Source organism: Agelaius tricolor, unplaced genomic scaffold, assembly GCF_023055355.1.
Source record: "Agelaius tricolor isolate 1412-34295 unplaced genomic scaffold, bAgeTri1.0.p SCAF_30, whole genome shotgun sequence".
In the NCBI taxonomy this organism is placed as follows: domain Eukaryota; kingdom Metazoa; phylum Chordata; class Aves; order Passeriformes; family Icteridae; genus Agelaius; species Agelaius tricolor.
The window spans coordinates 3,766,513-3,792,940 of NW_027269290.1; the positions used below are offsets into that span (position 1 = coordinate 3,766,513).

The window sequence follows — 26,428 nt, forward strand, 5'->3', positions numbered from 1 at the left end:
CTGCAAAGACACCTCAAAATTCCACCCTGTGCATCCCTGGGACAACGTTCAAACTCTCCTGGAGCTCTGGCAGCCTCGGGGCCGTGCCCATTCCCTGGGCAGCCTGGGCAGTGCCAGCACCCTCTGGGGATGAACCTTTCCCTGATATCCAGCCTAAACACCCCTGACACAGCTCCATGTTCCATTTGCTCCTGTCCCATTCTGGATCTGTAATGTAAGTGGCCGGTTGTACACTGTTCCTGAGGGCTCATGGGCATTTTCAGAACTTGCTCCACTTGTGTTGGAAACTGGACTGGAGCTTCAGGACTGGAAATGCTCTGCCTTGTCCTCAAAGCGTCTCCCCCTGATCCTTCGGTCCTTCAGCGAGCGCAAGGTTCGTGTCTGTCCCTCGGGCTCTGCCTGCCCAGCACGGAGGCTTCCCCCTAAAGGGGGTTCCTGGGGTGTGCTCTCCTCCGTCATTGGGGGTTCTCTGTCTACTCCTCAGACGGGGCTCTGTCCCCTCTCTGCCGGGGTTTTCTCTCTTCCCTCAGCTGGGGCTCTCCATCTCGATCTCTCCCCTCAGCCGGGATTTTCTCTCTCTCCCCCCTCAGCCGTGTCAGTTTGTCCCCTCAGCCGGGGTTTTCTCTCTGTGTCTCTCCCTATGCCTGTCTCTCGCTTTCTCCCCTCAGCCGGGGCTCAGTGCCACCAACCGCGGTTCTATTGCCCCTCACGGGGTTCCTCTCCCCTCCCTGAGGTTCTCCCACTCCCCTCAGCCGGGGCTCAGTGCCATCAGCCGGGGCTCTCGTTCCCCTCACGGGGTTCCTCTCCCCTCCCTGAGGTTCTCCCTCTCCCCTCAGCCGGGGCTCTCTTTTCCCTCACAGGTTCCCTCTCCCCTCCCTGAGACTCTCCCTCTCCCGGGGTTTTCTCTCCCCCCTGAGCCATTTCTCCCTCCCCGGCCCGCAAGGGGGCGCTGCCACCCTCACTGCCCCCCCATCCCCTCTGGCGCGTGCCCGCGAGCGCCACCCGCCGGGCTCCGGGTGCGCACGCGCGGCCCCGCCCCTTCCCCCCCCGTCCGCGGGCGGCTCTCGCGAGAGCGCCGTGATTTCTCTCCTACGTGCCGTGCCGTGCTGCTCATGGCGGCGCTGGAGCGGGGGCGCTGAGCTGTTGGGGTGAGTGCGGGCCGGGCGCCGCCGCCACCCTCGCCCGTCCCGGCGGGCTCCGGGCGCCGCGGGACCTGCGCCCGCGGATCTCCGCCCGTACCGGGGCAGCGCGTCGGGAGCCCCGCCGGGGTTGCGCGCGGGGTGGGGGGGGGTGGTTGGGGGGTGCGGCCTACTAGGCCGGCGGTGCGGGGATGGAGCGGCGGCCGCGGGGCGCGGGGTGCGCGCTGCGCTCCGCGGGGCTCCGGAGGCGGCGGCGCCGAGGCCGCGCTGGGACCGGCCGTGCCGGGAGCGGCCGGGGCTCGCGGGCCGCGCCGGGAGGGGGCGGCGCCGCGGGGGCTCCGGGCCCCGGCGGGCGGCGGGGCCGTGCGGGCGGAGGGGCGGCGGCGGCGGCTCCCGGCGTGCCGCGCGCGGCCCCGCCCGGCGCAGCGCGGCCGCGGCCCTTTGTGTGCGGGGAGCGGCCGCCATCGCCCCCCTTTGTGTGCGGGGCGAGCGCTCCCCCCGGCCCTTCCTGCCCGAACGGCCCTGGCGCTGTCACCGGCCGGAGCCGCCCGCCCCCGCGCACGGCGGCCCCGCTGGCGGCGGCCCCGGCGCCGCCCCTCGGCGCGGCCGCCCCTCGCTCCGCCGCCTCCATCTTGGTGCAGCGCAGCGAGCGGGGCCGCGGCAGGGACCGGGCCTGGGCGACTCCGTCGGTCCGGGGCCGGTTCTCTGCTGTCCGCACCGATACCCAGCGCGGGGCTCGTCTCCGCACCGCAGAACCCTTAAAAAATCCGGATATTTCTTTTAACGACTTTTTTGGGGTTTTTCTCCATACATTCTTTACAGATGTCCTTGGTAGTTTTTAATTCTTTCCCCCCCATATATGTATTTTTTCCTGACATGGAAAGGACTTCATTGCTGTGGTGGTGGCTCGTCTCAAAGCTGTCACGTACTGGGGTGCCCGAGAGCTCAGTGCTGCTTTCCAATATCCATCTGAAAAGAGATGGAGGAGCCTGATCTCTACGGATCTGTGTTGTGTGTGCACACTGAGAAGGCGAAGTCTTATCTTTATCAAATTGTACCTCGGGCTGTTTCTGGAAGCACGTGCTCTGATCCACAGAATGCACGTCCTTGCAGTTGCCTCTTTTTGTGAAGAAAATGGGAAGCAGAACAATGCTGTCATGGGGCAGGTTCCATGTGGGGCTCTGTAGGTGATTTCTGGCATGTGACCCGCTGTCATTTAGCAGGATCTGCACACCAGAGGCCTCAGGAGCAGGGCCCAGCTCTTCCCTGTCTTTGCATTAAATCTTTCAGCTGTAAATACACAAATGCAGAAAGCTCTGAGACTTGAGGGCTGGGCAGCTGCTCAGGGTGTTTACCATTTGGAGGAGTATTTATAGTAGCTGAATTAAAAAGTAAGGAATTTGAGGCAGATGAGCACAGTGAGATTTCTTTTTACTTGAGTTATGATTGCTTGATGAGCTTTTTTTTAAAAGAACTTAAGTGTAGTGAACCCATCTTGTTATCAAATCAGAATGGATTTTAATGGAAAGGATTATGCCTTTACTCCACAATTGATAAAATTAGCTTTAGTCTTATTTGATCACATGAGGTGTTTTGATTATTAAATGAAAAAGTGATATATTTTATGGCCAAAAAATGATAAATGTAATATGATAGGAGTTACATCTCTAGGAGAGCTCTAATAATATTGGTCTAACTAAATGAGAGAGAAATATGTGAGAAGATTCCAAGTGTGTCTGAGCAGTTCCTGGGATGCAGTGTGCTCATTTGAGAGCTGAAATGCTGCCCCAAAATAACACTGTCCTGGAAGATTGTGGTAACAGTTGCCCCAGTGTAATGCTGAGGTGAGGAAAAAGCAGTGATACTGTTATCTTTGCAATAGCTTTGTGTCCTTAATTTAGAATATTTTATAATCTAATCTTTCAGTGCAAACCTTTCACACCAGATTTGAACAGCCCTCACTCAGTTTATTTAATCTATTTCATGTGTGTTTGATGGTCTGACAGGAAAACTCATTTCAGCTGGAAATTCTCAGTGAAGGAGGTGCTTCAGCTGGGGAAAATCACTGAAATACAAACTTCAGTAAAACTGGAGATGAGTTTGCTCATTTGGGGTTCTTTCAGTAGCTGCCTTCACTCAGCATTTTCACTGGGGTGGGGGTGAGACTTTGAAGTGTCTTTGCATTCAGGTTTCAGTCACTTAAAATGACTCTTTCAAATCACCAGAGGGAGTTCAAAGCTCAGTATAAGTTGTGAAATTCACTTTCCTGCCACACTGGAGAAATAGGCTCTATCCATATTTTTTCTCTTTTGGTGTGGGACTTGTGGAATGATTTGGGGAAGAGTTGTGGTCTGATTTTCATGCCTTTAGATGACTGCAGAACTGCCAGTGTATCTGTAAGGTCAGAGCTCTGTTGCTTCTCACCTGCTTTTGTCCACAAAAATATCCTCCCTTTTTTTTCCCTATCTACTGAGTAAGCAACAAACTCAAAACTTGTTTTCTTCTCAAGGAAGGTTTCTATTTCTGGAAGGTTATGTTTTGTGGAGTTTGCTGAAACTGCTTTTCTCATGAAAAGACAAAGTGGCACTGGAAAACTTTAGGAGGGAATTAATTGCTAACTAGTAACTGGTGCAGAAAGGCTTCTGCTGGTGTTAGCTACACAAATATCATCACATGGAATCAACGTTTTACAAAAACTGTTTCAGAAGTCCAGAGAATGGTTTTGTGTTATTGTACAGGCAGTGTCTGTACACATAATTGAGAAGTTTGTTAATTTTTATACAATTCTAAATTCAGGTATCACTAGGCCTTAATTTAACCTTTGGATCAGAAGTAATCAGGAAATTTTAATTCCAGTGTATATATACATCCTGTGCTCCTCTGAGGATCTGTGTGAGCACTTACATAAATTATGCTATAATTTAATGAGCACCCATATAAAGTTCTTGATGGGAGGACTAAGGTTTGCTAATGGATCAAATCCTAATGATCAAAATGAAGTTGACATTTAATGGTACACACTGGGACCTTCCCTGAGATGCTAAGTGTGTCTGAAAAGTTCAAAATTGGAAATACCATTTCACTGGCTTGGAGTCAACCAGTCTCTTAGAAAACAAAATTGGAAGTGGGAATGCCAAATATATCTGTAAACCAGCTTTTATTAACATGGATTAAACCTCCTGTATTAAGGTAGAGGAAATGCCCCTGTTATTTTTAAGACCTAGAACTGATACACAAAGGGGGTTTGGAAGTAGATGGTCTTTGAGGCCCCATGCAAACCAATCCATTCTGTGATTTGATGAGAATTCCCTTCACCGTCATACTCAGTGTGTGTGTCTTTCTCCTTTCTCCAGTATGAAGTGGAACAGAACAGAATTTACCACCTGAAACTGCTGCTTCAAGTTCAGATCAGGAAAAGAATCTAAGTATACCACATTGTAACAACTCAAGACCAAAGAAGAGGCAACTTACACTGAAGAAGATACAAGGCTTGATCTGAAACAAGAAGTTTGTGCCTACTCAACAGCTTCAAAAGAGCACGTCCCGACGCTGCTATAGTAGTCTTTGTTTTCTCCAGTGCTGTAGTGAAACTGCCCAGGGCAGCAGCACTTGTATTCTCTAGAGCCTGATAGATCACCTTCTTTTGCTATCTTTTTCTTTCTCTTTTTGTCTCTCTTCCTTTTGTTCCCTTTTTTAAAAGAATAGCAGTCTTCATCCTTAGAAACTTGTGCTGAAACAGAAGAATCGGCAAATACTACTGAAAGTGCAATATTTGAATATCACTGCGAGGTTGGTGCATGTTCTGGGGAAAGAGTTATAGCTGTGGTTTTGAGCATGGGTCTTACTAAGTTTTTAACAGAAGGGGGTGGTGTTGGTGAGGGTTTTTTAAATAGTTCTTGATAATAAATTAATTTAATAGTGAAGCCTTGGCACAGGGTGCCCAGAGAAGCTGTGGCTGCCCCATCCTGGGAAGTGCTCAAGGCCAGGCTGGACGGGGCTTGGGGCAGTGTGGGGTGGTGGAAGTTGTCCCTGCCCATGCCAAGGGGTGGAACAGGGTGATATTTATGGCCCCTTCCCACACAAACCATTCATTGGTTCCATGACTCTTTGCTGTTACCTTCATTTATTTTGGTGAATCCATAGGAGCTACATGTGGTTCTATTTAACAATACTTCTAACCCTTGAGAGCTGATTATTGGTGTTTCTCTCTTCTAGTAACAGTAGGTTTGTGGTTCCAATCCCTTTTCTCAAATAACTTGTCTTTAGTATTTCAATCTTACAGCACAGGTGGTTTTTTTTCTTTCTCTAAATATTTCTTTTGATGGGGTTAATAGTTCATATTCCTGTTATTAGATGTAGGAATTTGACAATTATCTGGAAAAGCTGATACTTTATGTATCTTTGTACAGGAGGTTTTAGTGCCACCTGAGGAATCTTTGAACTGAAGTTGTCAGGCTTTGGAGGATGATGAGGAGTTCTTTGTGCTGTGCTCCTTTAAACCCAGACTGTTCAAATGATGTCATGCAGTGGTAGTCTGAGCAGGAGGTGAAGCACTGTGGCTTTCTAACCCTAACAGAGGCTATGCTGAGCTAAATTTTACGCTAGATTTTGTCATTTTCTCTCTCAGGTGTAACTTTAGTTCATGTTTGAGGCAGGGTGTCTGCTACTTGCTTCCCTTGTATCAGAGGTGAGGTGGCCATTTGGTGACTCACAGGAGCCTTTGGCAGGCTCATTCCAGCTTCCAGAATGGGTTAATGCTCTGGCCTGTAATTCTCCTGGGAGAAGGTATAATAACATATCATTTTCTCTTCTTCCAGCCACCCTACTTGCAGGACCAGTTTATTTTTGAAAAGTATTTCAAACTCTAGGATAGCCTAAAACACTTCAGCTGTTGTGTTCCCACAAGGACATTTTCTGCTGTGGAGTGTCCTGGGGTTGCCTTCCTCAGAAGATGAGGATTATTATCTTGGCATGATGCTAACAGGAACTAGTCAGTAAATCTTCGCAGCTTTATCAGGTGCTTTTTGTTAAATCCTCAGAGAAAATGTGTCCTTTAAACATAATCCAGTGCATAAAAAAGATATGATGCTGTGCCTTTTGTCATTTGAGCAGCTTAGGCTGAACAGGAGGGGAAGGAAATCTTTGCTGAGGCAAGTTACCCCAGAAAGGTGTGGAACCTCTGTCCTTGGAGGTCCCAGGACTCAGCTGGACAAAGCCATGGCTGTCTCTGTTGGCAAGGGGCCTTTAAGGAGGGATGGGCTGGAGCTCTCTGTGTGTCTCTGACAGGGTCTTGTTTCTGATTCATTGTTTTCTGGCATGGCACTCTTTCATGACTTGAACATGTTAAGGGTATTGATTTATGCCATTTATTGCAGGTTGGTCAGGTAAGAATAAGAGAGCAGCATTGATTGAAATGAAGAGGTTGTTACTGGTTTTTAAGGGAAAGAAAAGTGAGATGTAGAGCAAGGAGATAAGCAGTGTGTGTTACAGAAATGATACCACAGCAGATTTAGCAGTTCAGTGAATTCTTAGAGAGCCTTGGGTGGTAACAGGGTAGTGTGGAAGTGCTGAGCAGTGCTGTGGGATGGAGACCATTACAGTGCCCTGGGATCCCTTTGCCCCCTCAAATCACTCCCCCACCTTCTGTTACTTGTGTTTTTCTTCATCTACCCCACGTGGGTCTGAAGCAGAAGGGGGGAGAAGACCTCTTCCTCTTGGAGGTCAAAAATACTGTCAGTCTTTACTTTGTGTGCTTGTTTCCAATTTATTTTTTGAATGTCAGTCTCCAAGACCAAAGATTTCTGTCCAAGAACTTGACTGCAGGTGTTTTTTGGTGCTCTTTGATCACCTTTAAACTGATTTCCAAACAGCAGAATAAGAATGCTGTGCCTTCTAATGCATTGAGTAACCCACTGGCTGTGTTAGAGTGAGAAACATGACCCTTTTACAAGCTGTTCAGGTGTCTTTTATCTCCACTAAACACATTGCTGAGTAATTTTTAAGCTCTCTGCTTGTTGCAGCAAGAAAGCAGAGAACTGATATGATCTCATTCTGTTTCCAAATTAAAAGCTCTGGAAACTAACAAATAATCCTGTATATTTTGAGATGTTTGGAGGGAAGAGGGTTGCTTCAGTTGTCTCTCTTGAATTGCAGTGTTCAGTGAGGTATAACACATTTCATCTGATTTAATTGCTAGCCTGCAAGTCCAAGTGCTCTGCTTTAAAAAAGAGACTTGTACATCAAAAAAGCCAATGAGCTGCTAAAGGGATTGGGAATGTTTCAAGGGAGAATCTGTGACTTGAAAAGAAAAAATGCCCCATAAAATAAAATGTTTTAATAGATGGCAGTTAATTTAGGAGTTCATTACACCTTTAGTGCTATTTTCAAATTTTCTGTGTCTTTCTAGCACTTGAGCTTCTATGCCACAGGAATGTTAAATTCTGGTTATTAATTCCATAACTGTGCAAAACTGTTTAATTACTTAATAGCATTTTTTAGTATGAAAGACTGAACACATGAATTAGGGAGAAACTGTGCAGGGATTTGAACCTAATTGTGTTGATTCAGAACTGTTGCATTTTCCTAATTACTTGTTTAATTTGGAAAAGCAGATACTTCAGATGTTTTCAGGCTCTGGTTTGCAACAGTGAATGTGGGAGTACTTTGAGGTGTAGTACTTGAAAAATGCCAGAAGTCTGTTTTGTTCTAAGCAAGCTTTGTTTTGGTGTTACAGTTCTGGCTTGTTTTATAAATATGTTGCCTGTGTAAATTTTAAGGATTACTGTGATAAAAAAGCTCAACTCTTTTGGTGGTTTTAAAACACATTTTGGGAATGTTCTTAAAACACATTTTAGGAATGTTGGTAACTACACAAGCTCTTACTGTGTTGTGGGGATTTGTCTTGGTTTTGAAAGACAGGTGTTAGCTAAGGAAGGCAGGAGCCTCCTGTAAAATGGAAAATGTGAACCCCCTCCCTCCAAATTGCTATAAGTTTTAAATTAAGGGCTCTCAGGCAAAAAGTATGGGAGCAGAAATAACAGTTCTTTACTAGGGAAGAAAGTAAAAGGATAAAATAAACAATGCAGTGAACCAAACCAACACTGCCAGAGTCAGAACCCAACCTGACACCCTGTGGGTCAGGGTGCTGGCAGCAGAACCATTGGAATTGTGGCTCAGCCCTCCTGCAGTGCCAGGGCTGGTTCTGCTGGAGCAGGGATCCTGGAGAAAGGTGCAGTCTCTGCCTCTGAAGATCCAGGGGCAGAGGCAGCTGCTGTTCCTCTGGGCAATCCAGTGCAGAAGCTGTGCTGGTGTTCCAGAATCTCCAGATTATATCCAGGGAGGAATGCTTGGCTGGTGTTCCAGAATCTCCAGATTATATCTGGGTATGAATGCTTGGCTGGTGTTCCAGAATCTCCAGATTATATCCAGGTAGGAATGCTTGGCTCCTCCCTCTGGGCTCACATCTGCCAATGGGATGCTGTAGCTCTTATCAGCCATGCAGTGACATTCAATAGCTGTTATCAGCAGATAATAATATTATAATAATAATTATCTGCTAATATTATAATAATAATTATCTCTCCCAGAGAGAGGAGTGGTTATGGAAGAGATTAGGAAAACTGCCCACTGAACAGAAGCCAAGTGCCATACAGATGCCAGATAAAACACAATTTGACAATCCAGGGCAGGATGTGAAGGAAGCAAGCTGATGCTCAGCATTGTTGTTTGCTTTGTGTGGCCCAGATGAGCTTTGATCCAAACCTGCTCCACAACAATGGACACAACGGGTACCCCAATGGTACTTCGGCAGCGCTGCGCGAGACCGGCGTCATCGAGAAGCTGCTGACCTCGTACGGCTTCATCCAGTGCTCGGAGCGGCAGGCCCGGCTCTTCTTCCACTGCTCCCAGTACAACGGCAACCTGCAGGAGCTCAAAGTAGGAGGTACCTGAGCCTTGGCACAGAATACCCTCTGCTGCTTCTGGGGTCTCGTGGTTTCAGTTTAATTTCAGTTTTTGCTAATTTCGAGATTTCCTCATTAGTTTCCTTCCTCGCTGGTGAGTGCGGTGAGCTTGTGTTGGTTAATTATTAAGGTATTTATTTCTTGCTGAGAGATAGGTAAAGAAGGTTTTAAATTTTAAAAGGTATAAAGAAAATTTATTAAAAGAAAAAAAGTAGTAAGAATCAAAACAAAATCTTTAGAGCACTTCTCTCCCCCCCACAAAATTTTCTTTTTCACTGATAATGTAAAGAAACTGCCTGTGAATAATTTGTTGCTCATGGTGGGAGCCCTTTCCAGCACTGTGCAGTTTGTGGTACAAACTTCTGCAGTGTTAGGTCAAACTTGTCTAGCTGAGATGGAGGCAAGTGTTTCTTGGTTAATTTCAGTTTTTGCTAATTTTGAGATTTCCTCATTAATGTGCTGGTGAGTGTGGTGAGCTTGTGTTGGTTAATTATTAAGGTATTTATTTCTTGCTGTTAGATAAGATTAGGAGAAAGGTAAAGTACATTTTAAATTTTAAAAGGTATAAAGAAAATGTATTAAAAGAAAAAAAGTAGTAAGAATCAAAACAAAATCTTTAGAGCATTTCTCTTCCCCCCACAAAATTTTCTTTTTCACTGATAATGTAAAGAAACCGCCTGTGAATAATTTGTTGCTCGTGGTGGGAGCCCTTTGCAGCACTGTGCAGTTTGTGGTACAAACTTGTCTAGCTGAGATGGAGGCAAGTCCTCAGACTGTGGGAGAATTCACCTCTTGTGCTCCCTGTTTCTTTGGTTAGAGTTAGTTTGAGGATGGGCAGGTGTTTCTTGGTTAATTTCAGTTTTTTGCTAATTTTGAGATTTCCTCATTAATGCGCTGGTGAGTGTGGTGAGCTTGTGTTGGTTAATTATTAAGGTGTTTATTTCTTGCTGTTAGATAAGATTAGGAGAAAGGTAAAGTAGATTTTAAATTTTAAAAGGTATAAAGAAAATTTAATAAAAGAAAAAAAAAAAGTAGTAAGAATCAAAACAAACTCTTTAGAACACTTCTCCTCTCCCCACAACCTTTTCTTTTTTGCTGATAAAGTAGAGAAACCACCTGTGAGTAATTCACTGCTTCTGGTGGGAGCCCTTCCCAGCACTTTGGGCAGCTTTTGGTACAAACTTGTGGAGAAGGAAAAGGTGCAGTGTTAGATCAGACTGGTCTAGCTGAGATGGAGGCAAGTACTCAGATTGTGGGAGAATTTACCTCTTGTGCTCCCTGTTTGGTTAGTTTGAGGATGGCCAGGTGTTTTTCAGAGGCTGCAACTTCATGCTGATAATTACCATGAGAGTGAAATTTCTGAACTGATTCATGGCCTTTGTTGTGTTGTCTGAACTTCAGTGTGAAGAGCAAGGCAGGGGGAGGGAATTGCTGTGGAATTAATTACACCAGACTATTTTATTGGCAACAGGAGATAATAAGCAGAATAACCAGAAAATTTTTGCAAATCATGTGTAACAAAAGGACCTGAGTTCTACTTGATTGGTTTTGGCTACAGCAGTGAATTCAACTCAGCCATTCAGTGATTTTTGTAAAAATCCCCAATCCCAGCCAGAGCTCTGACAGCACTGCAATGTTTGCTTGTCTTGCAGACGATGTTGAGTTTGAAGTGTCCTCTGACCGCCGAACTGGAAAACCCATTGCTATTAAATTGGTGAAGATAAAGCCAGAAATATTACCTGAAGAACGAATAAATGGACAAGTTAGTGCCTGTTTTCTATACCTGCATCATTGCCATCCTTTACTCCAGTACAGAAAACTGGGTTAATTGAGCATGGGTATTAACTACCTTCAGTATAATTACACTGAAATATATTTCAGTGTGCTCTGGTAAAAATTCAGAGTTTCAGTTTGAGCTCTTACTTGGCTCCAAACACTTCTTAGAGCCAAGAGGGGTTCTGTGAGATTGAAAAGTTGCACTGTGGCATTCCCTGCTGAGTGTGTAGTAGAGATTCATTTTGTGTACAACAATGCCACTCCTGAAATGACTAGCAATGGATTTTTTTTTTTTTTTTTTTTTTGACTGGTAGGTTGTGTGTGCTGTTCCTCACAATTTAGAGAGTAAATCTCCAGCTGCCCCGGGTCAAAGTCCAACAGGGAGTGTTTGCTACGAACGTAATGGGGTAAAGCTTGCGTATTTTACTTGAACTCTTCACTGGTCCATCACTGTGGTCTATGACAAAAAAAAACCCAAAAAAAAGCAGTTTAATGTAGACAATTGACACTGCATTGAACTGTGCAGTTTTTATCCAAAAAAAAAGCATGCTTTGGTAATTACTACAAAAAATAATGGTTTTTAGACAGTTTGCTTGCTTGTATCTGTGGAGAACTTCCTAGAGGCAAATAGTTGTTCTCTTTTAAACTTGATGAAGTTCATGTATCCTTACCTTGAACTTCTAACATTTAGAAATTGGCCTTTAAAGATGGTCATGTTCAAAACCTTTCAACTTCAGTTGCTTGTTACATACTCACCAAAACAGCACGACAGAAAAAGAATGTTTTGCATGCCGTGTTTCTTATTGTTGATTTTCTCACTAAATTAAGCAGATACTGTTATTACAATTGTGTTCATCTTTCTTTGAAACAACTATCCTGCAAATAGAGTAACTTTAGTTAATGTTAATTTACAGGAAGTATTTTACCTGACTTACACCCCAGAGGATGTTGAAGGAAATGTACAGCTGGAAACAGGAGATAAAATAAACTTTATAATTGATACAAATAAACAGTAAGTTGGTATTGCTTTTCTGGCTTCATATTTTATTTTAGTAGTCAGACAGAATTCATACCTATTCCAAGAACTATTAGATGAAATACAATCTTAGTTGTTGTTTCAGTTTTGAGTTTACAGATTTTTTTTTATTATTATTTTTTTCTCTAGTACTGGTGCTGTAAGTGCTCGTAACATTATGCTATTAAAAAAGAAACAAGCTCGCTGTCAAGGAGTAGTCTGTGCCATGAAAGTAAGTAATCTTAAGTTTCATTTGAAAATGAAATGCTGTTTTGAAGAGTGCTGTTGAAAGTAATATTTAAGTTGTTTAGAGCTGCTAACAGCTTGGGCTGTGGGTGTAAATTGTGTGAAATGGTTTAAACAGCTCATCTTTGATACTGATACTCCTCTTAACAAAGAAAGTTCCATTTATTTCTGTTTATATATTTCTTGTGGCAGTCAGCTGTGTACACCTGTAAGTGCTGTGCTGGGATTCAGAGATTGTTCTGTGTTTACCAGAACCTGTCAAATGATTTATTGCTATGTTCCAATAATGGACAATTCAATGCTTTTTTTTTTCTGTTGACAGGAAGCCTTTGGATTTATTGAGAGAGGTGATGTCGTGAAGGAGATATTCTTTCATTATAGTGAATTTAAAGGTGACCTAGAAACCTTACAGCCTGGTGATGATGTGGAGTTTACAATCAAAGACAGAAATGTAAGACGAAATCCAGTAAAACGGAAGCAAAGGTCCTGGGGAATAACTGCACAGCTCTCTGCTTTCCCCAGCTCTAAAAAAGGGGGGAGGAGGTTCATTGAGGTTCATTGGGAAATGTCTGTGACTTTCTCTCTTTTCTTTGGGTGTTTGACTGATTTTGTGCTCTTAGGGTAAAGAAGTTGCAACAGATGTTAGACTGCTGCCTCAAGGAACTGTCATTTTTGAAGATATCAGCATTGAACATTTTGAAGGAACTGTAACCAAAGTAATTCCAAAAGTACCCAGCAAAAACCAGGTGAATTTCAGTGTTAAATAAATCTGTGTAATGCTGGTTTGATTGTACTGAATTCCAGTCAATAACTGGAAGCATTTGTTCCCATTTCCCAGTACCTCTTTGCTGCATAAGCATCATTTCAGAATTAAGATTCACTCTCAATTTCAAATCCAAATAGGAAGAGTTAGAGTAGTGGTGCATCATGGAGTGTGTGTTTAATGTTTCAAATACTTTATTGTTTCAAATACTTGTGATAATTTTTTGTGGAGTTAGACATATCCTTAAAGGAAAAGACTCGGGGAAAAGGGAAAAATATTTGCTGGGATAAGCCAGATCTATGGATTCTTGTGAGCATTAACAGTTAATGAGGCTTTTGGGCTGTAATGTTTGTCTTGGAGGAGTGTTCATGAGCATTTCCACTAAGATTTTAGTTGAGTCTCTGTTAGTGTGGGAAGGTTTGGGGTGCTTTGAAGACTTAATAAGAAAGAGCCTGCATTTTAGAAGTGTTATGGTTATAAACTTCATTCTTGAAATAGAGAAAATTCCTTCAGCAGGGCATGGCTGGGACTTAAAAAGCCTTCAAGCCAACCAACAGCTCCAAAAGCCACCTTGCACTGGGCAAGTTCCAGATGAGGAGTGGTGGAGATGGAGCAGAGCTGAGTCCAGCAGGACTTGGCAGGACCCCTGTGCTGTTGGCAGCTGTGCTGAGCCCTGCAGGTGAACTCAGCTTTCACTTGGGTTTTCTGTCCTCAGAGCAAATAGAGAAATAGAGAAAATTCCTTCAGCAGGACATGGCTGGGGCTTAAAAAACCTTCAAAAGCCTCCAAAAGCCACTTTGCATTGGGCAACTTCCAGATGAGGAGTGGTGGAGATGGAGCAGAGCAGCACTTGGCAGGACCCCTGTGCTGAGCCCTGCAGGTGAACTCAGCTTTGCCTTGGGTTTTCTGTCCCCAGAGTGATCCCTTACCTGGCCGCATCAAAGTGGACTTTGTGATTCCTAAGGAGCTTCCCTTTGGGGACAAGGACACAAAATCCAAGGTGACCTTGCTGGAGAGCGACCACGTGCGGTTCAACATTTCCACGGACAGGCGCGACAAACTGGAGCGAGCCACCAACATTGAGGTTCTCCCCAACACTTTCCAGTTTACTAATGAAACCAGAGAAATGGCAAGTATCCAAATATTTCTAATTCTTGAAGGGAAGTGAAGGCAAAATGAGTTGGGGGCTGTCTTCTACAATAGATCCTAAAATCACTCGTGTCTTCCATTGCCTGCTCTGAAATCCAGCTCTAGGACCTGCAGTGCAAGCAAAGCAGAAAATTCAGAATTCATGCTCTGCATCTTTGCCTTAAAAGAATAAAGTCTTAACTACTTTTTAACATTTAAGTGAAATTATATTAGGAAATTAGAATTTAACTGGCCCTCTTGGATGGGATTGCTGGCTGGTTGTAGCAGACAGAAGTGATGTAGTCTTGAACTGAGAGCTTAAAATTCACATAGTTGAGTCTAAAGAGGAAATTACTCATCTTCCTTTGGGAAACTGGAGACCTTGGGACTACCCTGGTTCAGGTAGTGGAAAGTGTGAACAATTGGAGGAGAGGCTCTGAGCAGCTTTTGTATTTCAAGTTTTTTGGCCAATCTCTGTCTGAGGGTCAAGCAGAAGGATGGTAGAGCAGAGTTCTCTCAGTACCAGAAACTCTTTGTGGATTACAGGGACTAAGATGGATGTGCTAATGAGCATTATAGAATATCTTTCATTCCTGTTACTTGGAATGTTGGTTCTGTTCCAGACTGTAACTTTGCTTTCCTTTGCAATTTGGAGTTCAGTTACAGTGTTGTCACATCAGTGTGCTGTGAATTATTGTCCCTTGGCTTTAAGAAAACCCTGAGTTTTGATTTCATCCTTTGAGATTTTGGGTTCCTATCCTATAGACTTGTTGTATTTCTGCTCTGGCTACATACACCTGCCTGCCTGAGCTGAGCTCTCATGGGGGTCATAGGTGCTGGCAGCTTCTGGGAAGGTTGGTTGGTCTGCTGGAGTTTGTGAAATCTGTTTAAGAGAAGAATGTTCCTAAAGGTGAAAGGTGCCTTTGCACTGTCACTCTGATCCTCTGAGCTTGTCCTGAGCCTTGCTAAACTCTGTATTAACTGGGTTGAAGGCAATGTGTTAATGAATTCTACCTTCATTCTGGCAGCATCTGGTGCTAGGGTTTGGGTTTTTGTCAGTATATTCTGTTTTCACTCAGCATTCCATTCCCAGTGGTTTATCAGGAAGGCCACAAATTCCTGTGTCACATGGGAGTGTTCCCAAAACACACCCACGGGGATGGGAGTCTTGTTTAACAGCTTCTTTATAATTCCTTCATTTGTGACTGGAAATATGTTGGTTTTCCTCTTAAACTTTCCTCTGAACACTGATTTTATTTCCTGTTTTTATAGATGGTTGTACTTTTAGTGTGTTTGTGTGTTTAAAATTCTCCTAGAGATGATACAGTGTTTGCAGAGCTGCCCCATGTGTTCCCTGTACTGGCAGGTTCTTTAACTTCAGTCCTTGAGTTAATATTCTCCACCTCACTTTTATCTCGAGTTGGCTTCAGGAATGAGGTGGGAAGAACTTTCAGCTTGACCAGGGCTGTGAGCAGCAGGGTTTGCAAGGAAGGACATTGCTTAATCCAAGTGTTTTCCCAGGGTTCAGACCTTTCTGCCCACTCCTGACCCATGGAGCAGCTGGACAGGTGTCACATACCAAGGATTAAACTGTAATTGTTGGCTTGGCTGTTGCAGGGTGTGATTGCAGCAATGAGGGATGGCTTTGGCTTCATTAAGTGTGTGGACAGGGATGCTCGGATGTTCTTCCACTTCAGTGAGATCATGGATGGAAACCAGCTCCATATTTCGGATGAAGTAGAGTTCACCGTTGTTCCTGTAAGTGGGATTTAAATTTCCATAAAATCTCAGCAGGTAAGGAAATTATGCACAGTGTGTCTATAACCTGATGGATTTCTCTTCCAGGATATGCTGTCTGCCCAAAGGAACCATGCCATAAGGATTAAAAAGCTCCCCAAGGGCACGGTTTCCTTCCACACCCAGTCAGAGCATCGCTTCGTGGGCACTATAGACAAAGAAGCCACTCCAGCCAAAGCCACTAGCCCAAATAAAGGCAAAGAAAAGGTAATGCTGCTCTTCTGCTTTCCTGCCATTGCAGACTGAGGCTGATTCCTTCAAATCTCTACTTCAGCTGGGTTTGAAGCACTGTTCATTCTGTATAGAGTGAACTACAGCTGATGAAAGCAGTCAGTGAAAACTGACTGCTCTGAACAAGATAATAAAAGTATTGTTTCATATTGTTGTTGAGGATAATTTCCAGGAAATTGATGGGGAGTTTCTTTCTACCTCTCAGTACACAAGATTCTAGATAGAATTATTTAAGTTTCATGGGAAGCATCCCTTACTGTTTTGTTCTGCTTTTTTTAAACAATGCCAGAACACTTAAAAGTTCCAACAAATGCTTCCTGGAACTGGTGGCAATACTTCATTGCCTTTTAAAATACTGTCTGTCATCATTTAAAGCTCCTTACCCAGAGTTTGGTTGTGGTTTTGAGCAGTTATTGTAAAACCATTGAGACTCCAGTGAGCAGTGCTTGAACTGTGAGTAGGAAACTGTTCCTAAAGAGGCACTGATTGCTGAATTCTGACCTCTTGTTTGCAGGAAGCTGAAGATGGAATAATTGTGTATGATGACTGTGGAGTAAAACTGACCATTCCTTACCAGGCCAAGGATGTGGAAGGATCTACTAATCCCCAGATAGGAGATAAGGTAAGAGAATTAAGTGTACTATTGGGAAATGCTGTTCTGAGCATTGTGGGGTGTGAGTGAGTTCTCTTTGTCTTTACTTGGAGCAAATGGAGGACAAGGCATCTGTGTGGTATCACCTGCAATGTTGTGTTTAAAGGAGTAAAAAATACCCTCCAACCTGGTGATACATAGGTGGAAATAGTGTCTTACTGTCTAAATGCTGCTTTTTAAACAAAGAGTTTTTATCACTAAGTGGACACTGCTTGTCAAGAGGAAATTAATTAGCATAGAGACTAAGATGGATATTGAAGAGGGAGAATATTCCCTCATGAGCATATCAACCTGAGGGACAATGGAAAGGGAAAAAGCTTGGAGATCAGGAAGAGCAACAAAACCCTCAGGAGCCATTCTAGTTACTGGTTATTGTCTCTAAAAACTGAAACAAGGAGTGAAGTGAGGCACATCCCACTGTGGGCCCCTGGTGAGCAGTGTAGGGAGAGGAGATGATCCCCATGGACAGAAAAGTTCTCATGTTTAAGGGATGAAAAGCTGAGTGCTGGGGGCTGGCTTGCCTTGCAGGTATCCCAGGTGTGGTGCTGCTCCCTGGGATGTAGGAAATGTCAATGACTGATGTGGTTATGGGAAAGTAGTGACTAGGAGATGACTTTGCTGCAGAGACTGGTGCTGCTGCAGAGCTGCACAGCTTCAAAATTATTTTGGATTTTTTTTCTTTTAGTCATGGTTTTCTTTGCATTTTTCTGTCTGGTATTGAACGTGTTTGGTTTTCTCTGCATTTTTCTGTCTGGTATTGAATGTGTTTGGTTTTCTCTGCCTCTTTCTGTCTGGTATTGAATGTGTTTGGTTTTCTCTGCCTCTTTCTGTCTGGTATTGATGGCCCTGTCTCCCCAGGTTGAGTTCTGTGTGTGTGAGGTGAAGAGAACCGGGCTGCAGACGGCTGTTTCTGTCAGGATGCTGGGACGCAACTACAGCTCCAAGAGGCTCTTGGGATATGTGGCAGCCCTGAAAGATAACTTTGGGTTTATTGAAACAGCCAATCATGATAAGGAGATCTTCTTCCACTACAGGTGAATGACAGTTTTATTATTTCATTATGTGTCTGTTTGGGGGAAGTGGGAGGGTGTGGAGTTTTGAATCTATTTGCACTTTACACACACATAATATATTTATATTTATATATATGCTTAAATACCTACAGTTTTATTTATCATCTCTGTTGGACTGGTTCAAGCTTTTCTGTTAGTCAGCAGTCCTGGTGTTTTGTGCCTCTAATTCCCAGGCCAAGAAATCCAGTTGTGTTATGTATTTGAAATGCTTCATTTTCCTGAATGGAGGTTCCTTGTGAAGTGATGAGGGATTAAAATAATTTCTGATAGCTGATGTGGATGTTGGGTGAGCATCACTATTGTCATGTAAATAAAGGAAAACTGTTTCTCATTCTGTTCCTGTAGTGAATATTGTGGTGATATCGATAGCCTGGAACTTGGAGACACTGTGGAATACAGCTTGTCAAAAGGCAAAGGAAACAAAGTTAGTGCAGAGAAAGTAAACAAAACACATGCAGGTAAGGCTGAACCTGGTGTTTTCTGTCTGCAGGGCTCTTGGCACATGCTGGGGGGTAAAGTTTGTTAATGATCCATTTACACTTGGAGCTGAGAGCAAGAAGATGCTCAGTTGGGGTGGTCTGTGGTTTCCTGAAAGCTGCTGCCTGTGTTTGCAGAGAACAGACAAGCACAGACCAACAGTTCTGTGCACAGTAGAAATTCTGTGGACTTTTAGTGTCCTCAGTCCCCCTCACTTGTGGGTTATAAGGAGAGGCTGAATGGCAGAACTGGCCAGATCAGTACCTGCACTCATTGTGCTGTACCTCACAGGGGAAAAGATTGCAGGAGCAGGGCAGATGGGGGAGGGTATTAAGGACTTGGGAGTGGGGGGAAATGCATTCTTCAAGGTTATTGGATGATTAAAGTGAGTAGGGAATATGGAAGAGAAAGGAAGGAAACACTTTGATTTGCTTTTCAAGCTTCCTGACCTTAAGTTTTTTGAGAAAAATTTTTTCTACTTCCATGTATGGTATATCAGTGTGATTTTGATTCATTGTCATGGAGTGCAAAACGTTGACTCCTGGTCAATATGAATCACTTACTTAAATCAGTTTTAAAATAAACTATGATTAAAACATCCTATTCCTCTATTCCCTGTCTCTTTTCAGTGAATGGTATCACTGAAGAAGCTGATCCAACTGTTTACTCTGGTAAAGTAATTCGTCCCTTGAGGAGTGTAGATCCCACACAGACAGAGTACCAGGGCATGATTGAAGTAATGGAGGATGGTAAGATTGGTTCCTTTTAATTAAGTGTTCTTTTCACAAGTGCAAGTTCTTTTTACAGTGCATTCACAAGTCGAATGCACTGTAAAAAGAGCTGTTGAGGATTTTGTTCACACTACAAACTGTATCCACACAGCTAAGCTGATTTGTACTATTGGGAATCTGACATCAGGTGGCAAAGGCCTCTCAGTTCTGTCTCGTACTTTCCCCCCCAGGTGAGATGAAAGGAGAGGTCTATCCCTTTGGAATTGTTGGCATGGCAAACAAAGGTGACTGTCTGCAGAAGGGGGAGACAGTAAAGTTCCAGCTGTGTGTGCTGGGTCAGAACGGGCAGACGATGGCTGTGAACATCACCCCCTTCCGCAGGGCCACCGTGGAGTGCGTCAAGGACCAGGTGAGAGGGGATGGGAAATCTCTAAATCTCTGCTCCAGCTGGCACAGAGCAACTCAGAACCACTTCAGCACTGGAACTCAGGCAGCTGTGCCCAAACAGATTGCTCAGCACTCCAGGGAACTGGTGTGGTAACCCAGGTTATGCCAGACCCTGGTGTGACTCGAGTAAAGGTGGGCTCAGAGCCTGGTTTGGTGCTGAAACATCAGAACTGCTGGGCAGCAGATAATTCTGAAGATTTGGCTTTGAGATGTCCTAGAAATTGCTCTAACTTGGTTTCTGCTGCACAGAGTGTTTAAAGTGTTCAGAAAAACAAACAAAACATGCACGTACATTGCTTCTGGAAGAAGCTTTTTCATGGCATTGAGCAGTCAGTGATTACAGCTCATCTGAAATGCAAAGGCTGATCTTTGCCCTCATTGCATCTTGGAATGATTAAAAAGTTAAATGCTGCAAATGCTGTCTGTTTTTACAGATACCACGCAGCACTAATCTCCAGTCATTTATGGAGAGGTTGGATGAGTATTCCTGGCTTATACATGAGTAGAATGGAAAACAGAAGTAAATGGCTTCTTATCCCAGTGACAGGCCAAAAATTGAGTGATTGCTGCTGTGTAACTTCAGGGTGGAGTCTCAGAGCTTGGGGCACTGCTCTTCTCTGTTTAATACAGAGGACTGCCAGGTTAATACTGCCAGGACTCGAGGGCAGTTTTCAGAACTTGCTCTATAGACTTCAGGATTTAAATGTGACTTTACAGTGCCAGGAAGAGTGCCTGGATTTCCAGAAGTGATGTTTCCAGAAAGAATGTTCTGATCACTGCAGAAATTGTATTTCCACTTCTGTTAGGCACCACAGTTTTGAAGTTTTAAATAAAAGTAGTTAAACTACAGTAATAAATGTGTTACTGCATTTGTCTGGATGCAGAACAAATGAATAACCTTGTGATGTGTTGCTTTTCAGTTTGGTTTCATTAACTATGAAGTTGGTGACAGCAAAAAGCTCTTCTTCCATGTCAAAGAAGTCCAGGATGGTGTGGAGCTCCAGGCTGGGGATGAAGTGGAGTTCTCCGTAATCCTGAACCAGCGCACAGGAAAATGCAGTGCCTGTAACGTGTGGCGTGTCTGGTGAGGCTTTGGGATGGCAGGGAGTGACCCTGGCCCAGTGTCTGTGTCCCAGCCGGGCCCTGCAGCCTGGGTCTGCCTGAGGGAGTGACCCTGGCCCAGTGTCTTTGTCCCAGCAGAGCCCTGCAGCCTGGGTCTGCCTGAGGGAGTGACCCTGGCCCAGTGTCTGTGTCCCAGCCGGGCCCTGCAGCCTGGGTCTGCCTGAGGGAGTGACCCTGGCCCAGTGTCTGTGTCCCAGCAGTGCCCTGCAGCCTGGGTCTGCCTGAGGGAGTGACCCTGGCCCAGTGTCTGTGTCCCAGCCGGGCCCTGCAGCCTGGGTCTGCCTGAGGGAGTGACCCTGGCCCAGTGTCTGTGTCCCAGCCGGGCCCTGCAGCCTGGGTCTGCCTGAGGGAGTGACCCTGGCCCAGTGTCTGTGTCCCAGCAGAGCCCTGCAGCCTGGGTCTGCCTGAGGGAGTGACCCTGGCCCAGTGTCTGTGTCCCAGCAGGGCCCTGCAGCCTGGGTCTGCCTGAGGGAGTGACCCTGGCCCAGTGTCTGCATCCCAGCAGAGCCCTGCAGCCTGGGTCTGCCTGAGGGAGTGACCCTGGCACAGTCTCTGCATCCCAGCAGGGCCCTGCAGCCTGGGTCTGCCTGAGCTGGATGTTCCTGCAGCAGGAGTTCTGGGTTCCAGCTGCCTCCAGGGAGAGCCACACCTGAGAGCTCCCAGCTCTTCCAGTGCAGGCAGCAGCACTCCCAGCTTTTCCTAATTACAGAGGGCTTGTTCCCTTTTTAACCTATTCTTAAACTCCCCCTGTAGCAGGAATTTGGATACAGGCTTGCAAGTGGAAGTTAATGATAAGGAAAGTGATGGCTTTGCTGTGTGGATGCTGGCCACTGGCCAGCACACTCCACAGTGCTGCCATCTCTTTCTTGAAGAGCAGCTTTAATTTTTAAATAGAAAACTCATGTTTTAGAGAGCCTTCTTTTTGGCATGGCATTTTTTACTAGTGATGGGTTTGGGGTTTTTTTAACTATATACACACTTGAAGAAGACTGCATAATTTGTATCTTGTTTAAGCTTGAGATAACGCTTCAGTAGTAACAGAAAGCTAATATTTTTGTCTCAAAATTCTGTGTTCCCATTATCTTCAGAGATGTTAATGCTCTGCCATGATATGCTGGCAACTTGCAAGCCTTTATTATTGCAATTTAATCACAGAATGGGTTGGGTTGGAAGAGAACCTAAAAAACCATCTCATTCCACCCCTGCCATGGGCAGGGACACCTGCCCCACTATGCCAGGTTGCTCCAAGCCCCATCAGCCTGGCCTTGGAGATTTCCAGGGATGGGGCAGCCACAGCTTCTCTGGGCAATAGAAATGTAGAATACACTGGTTAGGTGTGCATGAGAGTAAATACAAGACACTTGTAAATACTCTGCTCCCTAAAGAACACCCTCTGGAGATCACTGAGCTCCTCTATTCAGAGTCCAGTGTGGACAGCGAGGTTTGGGGCAGGGCCAGCCCATCAGCTGAGTCTGCTGTCACACAGCATCAATCCTGTGCAGTAAATGACTGTGCCCAAGGCCTGGGAAAGCCTGGGGTGCCCTGCCCAGCTGGGGGTGACCCTGCCCTGTGTGTGCTCTCTTGCAGTGAAGGCGCCAAGGCCGTGGCTGCTCCGCGTCCCGATAGACTCGTGAACCGTCTAAAGAGCATCAACCTGGACGATGCCAACGCCCCGCGGCTCACGGTGCTCCGCCAGCCCCGGGGCCCTGACAACTCAAAGGTACACACACACACAGGGCAGAGCCCTGCAGGGCCTGCTGCCCAGGGAAACACACACTGCTGCCTCTGTCAGGGGCCTGAGTGTGTCTGCTGCTCTTCTGTAGAGAGCTGAGCTGAGCTGTGTGAGGGTGGATTGTGCCAGTGCTGTGCCCCGTGCCACTGCTGTGTGCTGTGTGTGCTCTGTGTCTGTCACAGGCACATTTTATGAAAAATTCATTCCTTAAGATTTTTTCTCCTGAGAAGCTGAGAGGCCTCAGGAACAAAATGTAACCAATGGTTATCTGCTGCTGTGGGATGCAACAGGTGCATCTGGGATTGGTCTCATGTGGTTGTTTCTAATTAATGGCCAATCATACTGTCTCAGACTCTCTGTCCAAGACAGAAGCTTTTGTTATTCATTCTTTCCTTTTCAATTCTTAGCTAGCCTTGTGATTAAATCCTTTCTTCTATTCTTTTAGTATAGTTTTAATGTAATATATATCATAAAATAATAAATCAAGCCTTCTGAAACATGGAGTCAGATCCTCATCTCTTCCCTTGTCCTAAGACCCCTGTGAACACGGGCACACTGTGCCCTGTGTCACTACTGTGCCCTGTGCTTTCAGAAGAGCACATGACAGAGAAGCAACTCACTGCTGCCTGTGTTGGAGCCTCTCTGTCATGGTTTGTCTTGGCTGTCGTAGTTTGTTCTTCATTTATAAACCTCAGAGGTAGCAAGTGGAGTCTGTTTGCCCAGACATGGCTTTCACACAATGTTCTGGCACTCCTTGATAAGCAGGAGAAAAGTGTTTGGTATCCCTGTTGTGTTTTGGACTACAAAGAACACCCCAGAGAACCTGTCTTGTTGCTGTCTCTGTTTCTGAAGACAAACATGACTAATTAGAAGGGAGCTGCTTGGGTGGAACAGACCAGGCTCTCCTCAAAGCCCAGTGGCAGTGCCAGGTTCACGGTTGGACGTGATGATTTTTAAAGCCCTTTTCCTACAGGAATGTGCTTCCTGTTGACAGAGTGACAAAACTCTCCTTTGTCTCCTTAAAAAGGAAAAAAGCCCAGAAGCTTCTTTCTTCAATTTGCAAAAAAGACACCTCATAGGACCTGGGGGACTTCACCTCAAACTTAAGGATAGCCAATTGGACAGAAACCAAAAAGTTTTGCCTGAGCAATTTACTAGAAAAAGAAGAGAGCAAAGAAATTAATTTTGTGAGGTGTTTACCAGGAGCAAGAACTTCTTGCACCTGGCTCGGTTTTTCTTGGTAAAGAGTTTTGTTATTTTGCCTTTTAATAAAACTTTTGTTTCCAGCACTACCACAGAAGCCATCCTGCTGATTTTATGCCTTCTAAGGTAGCTGAGCTGTCTTGGGTGTGATACAGATCTCCAAGAGCTTATGAGACCTGGCTTGAGGAGACCCTTAAATCATTTTCTGTGGTGGTGTTCACAGGGGTCCCAGAACGAGGGAAGAGATGAGAATCTTGACTCCATGTTTCAGAAGGCTGATTTATTATTTTATGATATATATTATATTAAAAGAAAATTATATACTAAATAATATGGTGGTGTTCACAGGGTGGTGTTCCCAGGACGAGGGAAGAGATGAGAATCTTGACTCCATGTTTCAGAAGGCTGATTTATTATTTTATGATATATATATTATATTAAAAGAAAATATAATACATATAATATTAATTATATTAATATAATTATAATAATTATATATATAATTATATTAATATAATATATAATATATTATATTAAAAGAAAATTATATGCTAAAAGAATAGAAGAAAATATTTCATCAGAAGGCTTGAAAGGAATAGAAAGGAATGCTAATAAAATCTTGTGACTACTCATAGCCTCAACAGAGGTGGCTGTCATTGGTCATCAAGTAAAACAAATTTCACATGCTGGGTAAACAATTCTCCAAATCACATTCCAAAGCAGCAAAACATGGAGAAGCTGAAGCTTCTCAGGAGAAAAGATCCTAATGAAAGGATTGTTCATAAAATAGATCCGTGACAGTTTTCCAGCCTAAATGATTTCATGATTGTGTGATTAGCTGGAGCTAAAAGTGTGTTTTGTTTTCCTTGCAGGGATTTGGTGCAGAGAGAAAGATCCGCCAGGCTGGTGTTATAGACTGATCCCAAGCCCGCGGCGGCGCGGGGCCGTGCGGTGGGGCTGCCGAAGGGTACTGAATATCTCCCTGTTCACCCCTTCCTCCAAATTCTCAGAAGCTATTCCACCAGTTTTAACACCTTCTCATGTTATGTTTAAAATTAAATTTACGAAACCATTTTAAATTTCTGCACAGTTGCATTCTGGAGAACTTTAAGGTGGCGCCTTATAGTATCACATTTTAGAAGCTTGTTTTGAATGGTGCATTTAACGCAACTGGTAACTGCAATCTCCATTGCCTCTGTGAGTAAACATAGACAGCTCTGCTCGGGCAGACCTTGTGGAATTCTGCACTACAGTTATTATGCTTTATCCTTGTTTTTGGCCAAGGTTTATTATGCCTTAGTGCTCAGTTGCATTATCTTCCTTCCCAAGTGGAAGGGAAGACTCACTTCAGCTCACTCTGCTCAAATTTTGAGGAACGTGTGAGGGTGGAATAAGTTCTGTTTCTGTCAGATCTCCACAAACATTGATACCTTGAGTTGATGGCCAAATGTTACAGTGTTTTCCTAGTTCATTTAACTTGACTCCTTTAGCCAGTCCTTAGAGCTCAGTGCAAGTCTCTCCCAGGGTCGGTGGATTTTGTAGTGTTCTGGAACAGACAGTGCAGAATTTCATAAGGCTGAGGTGTGCCATCAGTGTGGTAATTTAAATATATTTAAAACAATGCACAAATCTGCTGCTGCTTAGAACACTGCAGCTTCTAAACCCAGTTTCTTTTACTGATTTAAATTTAAAAAGAAAGAAGTTGTGCCTGAAGTGGATACATTTTTTTTGTTCTTTTTGCAGCCGGCACCCAGTGTACTGTAAGAGAATAAATACTTAGGCTTTCCATAGCTGTATTGAGACTTTCATCAAGGTGACTAGTTGATGTCTGTGTGCTTTTTTTTTTTTTTTTGGTTTTTTTTTTGTTTTATTTTGGTTTATTCTTTTGGTTTTGTTTTGGTTTTTTTTTTCCTTCCCTGCCCCCCTCCCTCCATTTCCCCAGTCACACTTTATCAAGCAAGAAAACTGAATGATTGGTCTAAGTATTACTTTACCAAAAAGATCAGGAGTTACTTTTTGGAATAGAGGGCAGTACTGTGGTTTGGTTTGGGTTTGTTTTGTTTTGTTTTTTTTTTTTTAATTTCATTTTTATTTTGGTTAATTTTTTTGTTTGGTTTTTTCCTTTTTTTTTTTTTTTTTTCATGTTACCTCTATTCTCAATTTAGGGTTTTCTTCTCTGGGAGATGCATTATCTTTGTAAAACAAAACATTGCTTTCTCCAATTTTTTTTCTGTTAATGGCAAAGAATGGAAATAGAATAAAGTTTTACTGATTTTGAAAAAAGCCTTGCTGTGCTCAGCCTCTTCTTTCCTCAGCAGGGGCTATGTTAGAACTGTGTTATCCCCATCACAGGCTCTGTCCTTGTGCCTCCCATTCTCACACCACCCTGAGGGATTTCTGTGTTTTATTTCCAGTCTGAAAGGCCCCATCATCAACCCTACACTATTTATACATTATCACAACAGCAACATTCATTGGTTACAAATTACATCACTTCTAATTAGTGTCCAGCCCCGTTTATGAGCTCTGCCCTCCCCGTGCTCACCCGTGCCCAGCTCGGTTCTGTTCCTTGGCGGGGTCTGTGCTCCCCCTGCTGCAATTCCCTCTCCCCGTTCCTGCTCCCTCCCAGGCTCTGAGCCAGACCTTTCCTTTGGATTGTGGATCTTAAAAACGATCGAGTGCAGGATGCTCCCACTGCCGTCCCTTCCCCAGAGCTGCCCGGCTCCAGCTGTTCATCAACAACTTTGAAAAACCACAAAGCTTGACTTTATTCCCTTTTCAAATCCCGAGAGCTCGATGTCATTCCCAGTTCAAAAACCACAGGCTGTGGGGTCGGTGTCATTCCCCCTCTAAAGCCCCGGGATACGGGCCCGGTGCCGTTCCCCGTTCGGGGCCGCGGGCCCGGTGCTGTTCCCCCTTGAAAGCTCCGCGATGC

The 26,428-nt window shown here is 44.5% G+C and overlaps 1 protein-coding gene across 8 annotated transcripts; it reads left to right on the forward strand.

The window, feature by feature from the left end:
* Window positions 1-1,003: 1,003 nt before the first annotated feature.
* Window positions 1,004-25,778, forward strand: CSDE1 (cold shock domain containing E1). Of its 8 annotated transcripts, none has more exons than XR_011682874.1 (22): window positions 1,004-1,148; window positions 4,493-4,928; window positions 8,883-9,081; window positions 10,753-10,862; window positions 11,191-11,283; window positions 11,791-11,888; window positions 12,042-12,123; window positions 12,460-12,588; window positions 12,758-12,883; window positions 13,817-14,029; window positions 15,646-15,786; window positions 15,874-16,032; window positions 16,571-16,678; window positions 17,567-17,742; window positions 18,127-18,239; window positions 18,888-19,007; window positions 19,220-19,398; window positions 20,357-20,520; window positions 22,146-22,278; window positions 24,366-24,690; window positions 25,237-25,306; window positions 25,659-25,778. XR_011682874.1 is itself a non-coding variant. In XM_071450296.1 (21 exons), exons 3-20 carry the CDS (start codon window positions 8,883-8,885, stop codon window positions 24,411-24,413), a joined length of 2,391 nt encoding a protein of 796 aa, XP_071306397.1. In that variant the 5' UTR covers window positions 1,004-1,148; window positions 4,493-4,928; the 3' UTR covers window positions 24,414-24,460; window positions 24,584-25,778. The 8 variants fall into 8 exon arrangements, 4 of the variants coding, with proteins under 4 accessions (XP_071306397.1, XP_071306399.1, XP_071306396.1 ...); XR_011682875.1 differs by having other exon boundaries at window positions 24,366-24,460; XR_011682872.1 differs by having other exon boundaries at window positions 24,366-25,306.
* The last annotated feature ends 650 nt before the right edge of the window (window positions 25,779-26,428 follow it).